Raw genomic sequence first — 10007 nt, 5'->3', positions numbered from 1 at the left:
CAGAAAGCAAATACTGTGCACCAATATTTCCACTGAAATAGCTTCTAGTCTTCGGCGTACACATGATTGTGCTGCGTTCAGACGGTGAACTCGACGCATTCGTCGTTCTTGTTTTGGGGAAAATAAACCCTGATTGCTTCTTGACTGCGATCCATATATGAATGTGTGCACGCCGCCACCTGAGCCCTGTGAGCAAACCACTGAATCGGCTTCAAAGCAGTTCACTACTGCCTCATTCTCCACCTGCAAAACTGTTAACAAGTTGCTCCTCCCTGGACTCTGAAGGGAGTGCGAATCTGTGATGGACTGGTGACCTGTGCAGCGCTCGTCCTGCATTTTTCATGGTTCGATCGTTTCAGCTAAAAGCCCCCAGGTTGGATAAAGAAAGACATATGGAGGATAGATGGACGGTTGGAAGACAGGAAAGCAAACCTGAACAACCTAACCAGGTGCAATTTGGACAACACAATGTGTTAAGTGCATCTGTTATGTTCCACCTCCCTGAGTAATCGTCCGACTCAGTCCTCTTTTTTTTCCTTTTCAATCTTTCACCTTTAAGATGATCCAGCATTCCACAGATGGTGAGACACTTCCTGCTTAAACACGAAGCACTGTAATACTGCAATTCTGTGATACCAACATATAAATAATTTTTATTTATTTTTGCAAAGCTATTTTACTACAGAAACACATTGAAGGATCAATAGTGACATGTCGATAGCTGCAGATGATCCCGATGAGTTACTTCTACTTCACTGTTTCACAGCAGTAAACAGTAGTTTTGTAAGCCCTGGTCTAGAATTGGGAACTGAGTGAACTTGTTCAGGTCTGAGACCATTTAGTGCTTTTTAGACAAGTAAGTAGATTTTGAAGCTGATCCTTTGACCTAGAGGATCCATTGTAGAGCTACACAAAGCATTAAGAGTTACACAGTCCAGTTTTCTAAACAAATTGCCTCTTTAACTATTTCCTGTGTCTTATTTCTTTATGCACTGGCCTCAGATTGAGATGTTGTTCGTATCTGACTTTTCATGACCCAAGATTTTCATTGACCCCTACTTGGTCTGAATTCCCAGAAGAAGATCTAAATAACTCTGATCTGACCCTGGGTACTGGTTTAAAAAAATAAAAAGCGGATTAAATGAACACACACCTTAACACAGTCACTCTGGCTCCAAGCCAACTTCTTTATCACTTTTATCACTTCCTGCTTCCAGTAGTGTGGGACTTTTATTTTTTTGAAACAGTAATGATTTGGCGTCAAGAAAACAATCGAAAAGCTTTTAGTGAAACTGGAAGAACTGCACCAAGAGCAAATATGAGCAGAGCGAAAACACAACAGGCGAGTTCTCAGACACCTTGAGCATACAGACAAGATGATCTTCTTGGTTTCGGTGTAACTCTGACCAAACACCTCCGTGAGCTGACCAGATGATGAACTGAACAGGTATAAAAGAAAAAGAAAAAAGAAAGGTAATTAATTAAAAATTCTATTAAATCTCATAGTATTTGATAAAATGTGCAATTGTATTTGGGTGAAAATGTGGGAATTTTTAGCTGAATGGATATTTGTTGAATTAAAATGTGATCCAGTTATTTCATAACTCAATACAAATAAATGCATCGTTTTGTGCATTTTATCTCAATTGTCCTCACATCAGTGCACAGGACCTGTCACTTGAAAGTAGAAACACACACAAACAAACCTGGCAGGTGATCAACAAGGAGGCTGTTTGTTGTTTCATCAGGAGGATCTCCACCATACTTTCTCTTGTGTTTACGTCATAACATTAAATAGTGCAGCTCTTCTGAGATAAAGGCCAAAAAACCTGCTGGCAGCCTTCTCCTGTGTAATCATATCAAATGTCTTCTCTGTTAAAGAATGTACTTTACAAACTGATACACTAACAATTATAAAACATGCATGAAAAGGTCATAAAATGACAACAAAGAAACTATTCCGCATCATAAAAACTGCACAAAAATGTATGTTATTATTTGTAGCTTGACTCTTGTCAAGTATGTGAAAAGCATGTTCATTGTATCTGTGACGGAGTCAATAATCTTTGCTAAAAGATTTGATTAAAGAGACTAAAACCTCAAACATGAGGGAACAGTATTGTTGAAATGAACCTTTCTTGAACCTCATAAAACTACATCATGAAAGGTTGTACAATTGGTTTTTTTTCTTAATGATAACTTAAACATTATTACCTGCCGCTGAGGGCAGGCTTGACTTTTCGGAAGAACTAATACCAGTGAAGTGACGCTGCAGCGCAGGCTGACCGCTCAATATTTGACTATTCAAAATAGGAAAAAGTTGGTATCGGTCGTCGAGACTCTGGCTCAAAGGGAATTAAACCTCCCCCTCATGATGACAATCATAAATATTTTCCACTTGCCTCACGGCAGTTAGTGAACCTGCTCGATGCAGAAATACCACAAAAAAGACAAAACGTGCATTTCTGTACAGAACTATTTTAGTTAAGCTCATGTTCTCTCCTGCTCCTTTACAAACACGTTTTCTACTGCAATGCATTAGGGTTTTTTTGTGTTTTGTTTTTCAATTTTACTTATAAAATTCAAAATAAAACAAAAAATGAAAATGAATGAAATACATGAGAAATGTTTAGGGAAACTTAGGGGGACACTGAAGGTCAGTTAGATAATTCTTTAACAAGAAATGGTGAAACATATGTACAGTATGTTTGGGTTTTACACCACTTTGTAAAATTAACTTGTTTTTACGTTATTTTTATGCTGGATTTAAAGTAACTGTACTTTATTTTAGTGGGTGCCTTATGAGGGCTCAAAATGCATACCTTTTTTTTTTTACATGCATACAAAAATGAATGAAATGAGTTATTACTCATTTTCAACGACCATATGACTTCAAGTTTCTTCCTTTTTATTCCTAAAAGCTAACAAATCAAAGCCTGGCCCTGATGTTATGCACCAATAAAAGTAAAAAAAAATTTTTATGAAAGTATGACTTGTCATTTCACATAAGTGCTGAGAGATAACTCATATCATGTTTGAAAATCATTTATTTTCATTGTAATTTCTTTTTAAATCATCAGAAGATTTGTACACAAAAAACCAACCAAACAAACAATATAATAAAAACAAATGATATTTCACAGCAATAAAGTTAAACACAAAAGTTTGAAATACAGTAGAAAATGAATGGACACACAACATTCAGTGCTATGAAATGTGAACCAGATGAAAAGGTACAAAAAGAAAAAAGAAACATGTTCAGTTGAAACAAACCGACCTTACATGACTTTCTTTAGAGCTACATGTGAGCTCGATTGTTACTTTGCCCAATATATCTGAAATATTAACTTACAAAACTCCTTCAAGCGTCTCTGTTTACTTTTGTAGGAAATTTTATATTTGCAGACTGATCACAATGATGAACGTCCACAACAGACAGCAAATAAATATATAACACAGCATTGTTTTTCTGAGTTACATCTTCTCAATCCACACACATTCTTCTAATAACCATATTTTGCCCTTTGATAATATACTCCTCCTCGCTCCTGCAAATGCAAATGATGTGTAAACAATATCACAGAGTCTCTGTGAATATCTTCCAACTCTCCCTGGAAGAGTCAAAAACATCGAAACAAATTTATGGCATTTAAAATCTACAAAAAAATCTCTCTCTCTTTTTTTTTTAGCTGAACAAAAGGTTACCACCATTTTATCTGTACAAGGAAATCAATAATGAACAAATACCCAGGATGAGCATGAAAAGTCCTCACACGTAGTCTCTTCTGTTGTAGGAGCTCTGAGCCGCCGTCGACATCGGCGCCGCGGAGTACGCAAAGCGACTCTGGGGGTGTATGCTGTACCGTGTTGGTTTCTCCTCCCTTGGAGGGCAGCTGCAGCAGAGAATGGACCCCCCAGTTATCAGCAGCGCTGCAGCGGCCCAACCTAAATACAACGCCGCCCCGATCTCCATCTTCTGCCCCGATGGGATGAGCGGACTGTAGAACTCCATCACGATGGTGTGCGCCGACCAGGAAACGGGCACCAGCTGGGCCAGGGCCGCCGCGATGAACGCCGCCCCGGACGTGATCATCACCCTGGATTTGACCCCCTCTTCCTCAATGCAGTTGGTGCACTTTGCCGCCACCATGGAGAGGAGGAGCGCCACCACCCCCACGATGATGGTGACCACGGTGAGCGCCCGCGCGGCCTGCAGGTCCTGAGGCAGAGCCAGCATGGAGTCGTAGACTTTACACTGCATCTGTCCCGTGCTCTGAACCACGCAGGTCATCCACAGACCCTCCCAGTACACCTGAGCCGTGACGATGTTGGCGCCAATGAAGGCGGAGACCCTCCACATCGGCAGGGCGCAGCTGATGATGCTGAGCAACCAGCCCACCACGGAGAGCAAGATACCGGCCAGCTCCAGCCCAAACGACGCCATCGTGACCCAAGACTCTCCTCCCCGGCCCTCTTTCCCTCCTCTTGATTCAAATTCAAGTTAAGTTTCCTTTCCTCAGTTCGTCCTTTTGGTGGGTCAGATAATGTAGTGGTTTGTCCTTTTCAGCAGCTTCACGCCCTCCTGAGGTAGTTGCGACCACTTCTGGATCCACAGCTGCCGCTTCGTCACTCCTCGATCTCTCCGCTCGGTCTACGTGTCTGTCCAAATGTTTCCTTCCGGTGATCTGGCGCTCTTATGGAGTCCATGCTCCTTATCTGTTTTTATTAACCAGAGGTCTGTCCCTCCTGGGGGATGACATCACTCGCCAGTCCGAACCAATCAGATGAGCGTTTGCTTCATTTACCACCTGGGTGTGGAGCTGAGAATGTCTGACCCTTTCTTTCTTTTTTTTTCTTTTTTCAAATGACAACAGTTTTTATGGCTTAGCCTTTTGCCCATGGTAGCTCCAGGTGTGTCTGTTTTACTGCCCCCAGTAGGTAATGAGTGACCAGAGCAGGCCTTGTTATGTGGTTGATAGGTGACCACATGAGACCGTAACAGATATACAAACATGCTTTCTACTCCACACATGTGTGGACGTGTTTTGTGCATGTGTTTGCAAGGAGCGGGTGTTTGCCGGCAGAAACACTTGACGATAGGAGAGGAAATTCAGTTAAACTGTACCTGCTGTTTCAGATAAATATTGCTGGCTCCGTTTATGTTTACTTGAAATGTGCTGTGAATGTATAGCCAGACCCGTAACATGACGTGACGGTTTTTATAGGAAAAACATGAGCCATCTTTACTGGGTCACACACTAAAATGTGAGTTAATGACAAACCGCAAGAGCTAAAAACATATTTTTATAGATGTGTGACTGATCCTATAAACTATAGTCATCTACTGCCTCTTCGTTTTCTTATATCCATGCCATAACTGGAGATGAAACAATGTCTGTGCTCATTCAAAGACGCCCAAGAGAAAAGATTAGCAAGAGGAACCAAAATACGTGCAGAAAACCAATACAGGTTTTATACAGAGAAAACATTCGAACTCAATAAAGAAAAAAGCTCAGACAGGAAATGAACAGTGGTGTTTTCAAAATGTGAGGGCAGAGTATGCTAACCACTACATCAAGTCAGTTTGTTAGTAATCCTTCTGTATGCATAACCCTCACTTATTGGAGAAGTAAAGCTATTAAAAAGCGTAACAGATATACAAAACAGATTTATTGGATCAGAAATGTGACTTTACACTATCAAGCAGAGACGATGTTTGATATCCAGAGGAGGCTGCACGATGCAGTAGATGCCGTTTCCTGTGTATCACACTTATTGACACACTTATCTTAACCGCGCGTGTGTGTGTGTGTGTGTGTGTGTGCGTGCGTGCGTGTGTGTACGTGCACCCATTATCACCCTTTATCTTTCGTCACCAATGTTTCCGTTATAGAAAGGGCACAGCGATGACAGTGAGATATGAAATCATTCCATTTATCTTGAATTCAGGAAGTACATGTTCAGTCATTTAAATCTTTGCTCTAATTACTGCGTACCGGTGACCTTAAACAGGAAATACATATTCAAGTACATATCTATCTCTTGCCAGGTTTAACAGGAAACTACACATTTCTTCTTGGTCAGACGCCTAATTCTACATAACCCTCAGAGAGACACTGCAAACAGTCACAAAAAGCAAATCAGGTAAGAAGGGTCTGCAGTTTAATCATTCAGGAAACAAGTTGCTCATTAACTGACGTCCATGTCCTGCAAACCCCAGCCTGGAGAATATTAGGAGCGACTAATTAAGATACAAATGTGTGAACTATAAGAAGAGTGCATACTGTGTGTACTACTGAGGTTACTGAAATTCACTTAATTATTTTTTTCTCTTGAAATTTGATATATTAAACATCAGTAACTTTCATGTTGTTCAGCAGAAACAACCTTTATTGAGATTGTGTGTGGGACTAAGATATTATCGCCAAATATCTCATAATACCTGAATACAGAATACCTCTAAAATACAACTGGATGTATGACCCAAGGCAATTATAGTCCAGCATTATTCTGTAAAAATATGTTTTGTATTTGTGTTGTCATGAAAACAGCTGTTTGTCAGTAATGTCAGTGATATCATTGTCTGCATGCTGCACAGATACTGGGTTCATTTCAGGTTACTCATTGAGCTCAACAGACTTAACATGCAATGTAATTAACACAGTCTAAGTTACAAATATGTTAGTTTCATACATAGAGAGATATAGATATATACAGAGGTATTTAAAAAAACAAAACAAATAATGAATAATGCTGAGTCATCTATCTCTTTTTTCGTCATGTGACCCATTTGAAACGAATGGTAAAACTACAAATCTAGGCCACAAGGCTATTAGTTTCTAGTAAAAAGAAAAGTCAAGAGTTTTTGGATTACTGAGTTTGACAAATAGTTGACTTCACTGAAACAGCACTTCTTCTAAATATGGTTGCTGACATGCTTCCATGCATCTCAACTGGCTCAGCTCGGGGAGTTTTGCCGTCCAGTTTTATCTCTTAAAAGAGTTGATAAATGAGTCTGAGTTACCAGAAAGATTGGTGTTTCCTAGTTGTTTACCTCTCTGTGTGCCAGAGGATTTGTGGGAACACACAAACAGTCGATCTTTTATCACGGGAGGCTGGAAGAGTTGAGAGCTTCTTCGGAGGGCACGGCGCGGGAACAACAGCCTTATCTATTTGGTTGTCTGCCAAAGAAAGCTCAGATAGTGACTGCATCGGCCTGTGACAACTACCAACACACGGATCACCGTAACCTAAATCCCGGAACAGTGAGAAAATATCCTTCTGAGTGGAGGTACAAAGGAGGGTCTAGTGATACTGAAATAAACACACAATGCATGCGGGTCACATGACTCAGGTGTTGTCTTTCAGTGCAGAAACGTAAACTGGCTCTGACAGGTTGACTAATTTAGAAAATTTGCACAATAGATGCAAATGAAAACAACAATGGGTAAACACCTACAGGTCTGGAAGAGAAACAGGGGTTTCATTTCAGATCTGCATGAAGTATGAAGCAGTTAAAGACCCAAACTAAAGTTTGTGTGGTTGAGTAAGGCCCCGTTTACCTGACAATGATCGACTGGAAACTTCAGAAAACATTCACGTATACATAGAAATGCCAGAAATATTGTGAACACTTGAGTTTGCATGCCACGCCACTCGCTTGTGATACAACATGCAAACAGTAAACAGTAAACGTTCTTTGTCGTAAAGTCCCACTAGTGAATGAAAGAATAAAAACCCGGATGATGGTGTAGAAAATGTACATTTTGTTGAAGAAGCACTGTTCAAGCTGTTTTCAGAGACTCACAATGCTATTGCTTTTTTTCCCCATATTCGAATAATCCCACTTATAGTCAACAAAAAATGTGCAATGTGCAAAAACGTGCCTATTTTATTCTATTTTTTGTGTATATACTTACTTATTTATGTACGTCGGCTCCAGGGTAGACGGCAAAATAAGAATTTCATTCACTGTGAAACCTGGCTTTTACTGGTGATATGACAATAAAACACCTTGAACCTATGTGTAAAGGCAACCGTCGCTGCCCTATATTGTTCTTGGCCTTCTCTGTCCACTTTATCCAGACTTGTCTTACAGAGGACTGGCGCCTGTCACAGCAAACATGGATGAGTTACGTCGTAAACAGGTTGGTAGTTCATTGCAGGGCAATCACTGCCACACAAACAATCACTCACACAGAACGTCTTATACCAACAGCCAGAACAGAGTCAATCATTAAACCCGAAATCCTGAGAAAACTCACAACAGGCTCGAAAACAAACTGCCACCCTGCTGCCCAGCTGCTCCACCATCACCGACGTATTGATGCATTTGATTGTATTGCGGAAGTTGTGCCGCCCCCAGTGTGGACGGCCCAAATATGTCCCTTTCCTCACCTTAGTCCTCAGTGTCCTGCCATGTCTCCATATCACTAGGCATGTCTTCACCTATGGTGTGTGTCTGCATGTGTGCGTGTGTGTTCACCTGCTTTTTATTCATCTATTTTATCTTTGCACTGTTTTACATTTTTGTGGAAGCACTTTGTGTTGCTTAATGTATAAAAAGTGCTATAGAAATAAAGATTGATTGATTGATTGATTGATAAAGAGTTGTTCGGACGGCAATAAATGCCTGTATGTGAGAAAAATCACACTTCCTTACATTGTACACTGAAATCACATCTGTATATGACATCAACAATGATAAAAAAAAAAAACTGCTTTCAGATTAATTAATCAGTTAAAATGAGTGTCTTATTATATTGATATAACACTGGCACACAATGAAACATCTTGTGTTTGTGTGTCTTAAGCTGAGCTCAAACTGAAGTTAAGTTAAAGTAAGTTGCTAAAGGCTCGTACTTGTCCTTTAAATTGGTGCGTCCCTAGTAAAAACATATTTCTAGGATACATTTGAGGATCGGGACACTATTTGGCGTTTTGACAGAGGAGGATGCTAACTCAAAAGTTATAAATTGACAAGCGTGAAACTTGCGCACAGATACGACCGAAACTGAAACAACCCCCGTCAATCCTATTAAAGATAGCAGAGCTCTTAAACTGCTATCAAGATGAGTGAGCGGCAGTTAAATGTTATGGAAACTGTTCACCTGACTGAGCCTCATAAATATGCTACACCCCATGTTTAAACATTGCAAACTAAATGAAAATGCACACACATGCACGCAAGCTGACACATTGCAGTGACTTGCAATAATTTCCTGTAAACTCTCCCCAATAGAATAACTACTATTTGACTTCAATAGCTTTAATCTCACTCGAAGCGTGATGTAACCTAAAAACACCCCATTGTTTCAAAGTTTGATGATTAACACTCTGAGGGCTTGAGAGCCTTATATTGTGAGTGTGTTAACAGGTTTATATGCCCACAAAGTAGGTCAAACACACACATGCCAGCACACACGCACACACACACACCCGCGCACAAATTATTTTATTGTCTCGTTTCTGACTGGCTCAAGTCTGGATTTCCTCTGGCAGCCCGTCATTTAGTCACGGCCATGAGGCCAGTGAATGGCCATTCAGTCTCTTTGTCTCTTTGAAGTGCCTTGGATGTCATGGATTCTTTGAGATTCATGGCCAAATATGAACTGTAGTCAAAAGCCATTGGTCACCAGGTCAAGCCGCACTGTTCTGTTTGAACTTTGTGAGAAAAAAAATGGTTGTTTTTATGACTTTCTGTTGAAACGTACCAGCAATTTTCAGGGATGTAACACAAAAGCATGAACACAGTAGTGCTCAGCACTCTCACCTCACAACAAGCTCATTTGAATCCAGGCTTGAGGGAGCTCTGGGCAGTTTGTTTGTTATTAAACTCAACTGTGGAAAACGACAGAAATGCTCACGCTCCAGGAGGTGCTGCCTCCCATTGGACAGAGTGGGGAACTGCCGGCAGGGGGAGGACCAAACCTCCGAGGTCAATGATTTTCTTTCATGTCTCGATTACAGTTAAAAGCAGGAAAAGCCAGACATGTCAAAGACGTTGT

At 40.5% G+C, this 10007-nt stretch overlaps 1 protein-coding gene across 1 annotated transcript; it reads right to left on the bottom strand.

Moving 5' to 3' along the window:
* Positions 1–3769: 3769 nt before the first annotated feature.
* Positions 3770–4444, bottom strand: LOC308139089 (claudin-4-like; the record flags this gene model as incomplete). Its single annotated transcript, XM_080508418.1, has 1 exon — positions 3770–4444. The coding sequence occupies one exon, from the start codon at positions 4442–4444 to the stop codon at positions 3770–3772; it is 675 nt and encodes a 224-aa protein (XP_080364544.1).
* Positions 4445–10007: the final 5563 nt, after the last annotated feature.

The sequence above is a fragment of the Blennius ocellaris genome (genome assembly GCF_963422515.1).
Source record: "Blennius ocellaris genome assembly, chromosome: 14".
Classification (NCBI taxonomy): domain Eukaryota; kingdom Metazoa; phylum Chordata; class Actinopteri; order Blenniiformes; family Blenniidae; genus Blennius; species Blennius ocellaris.
The sequence above is the reverse complement of the archived record's forward strand: the minus strand, read 5'-3'. Positions and strand labels throughout refer to the sequence as shown.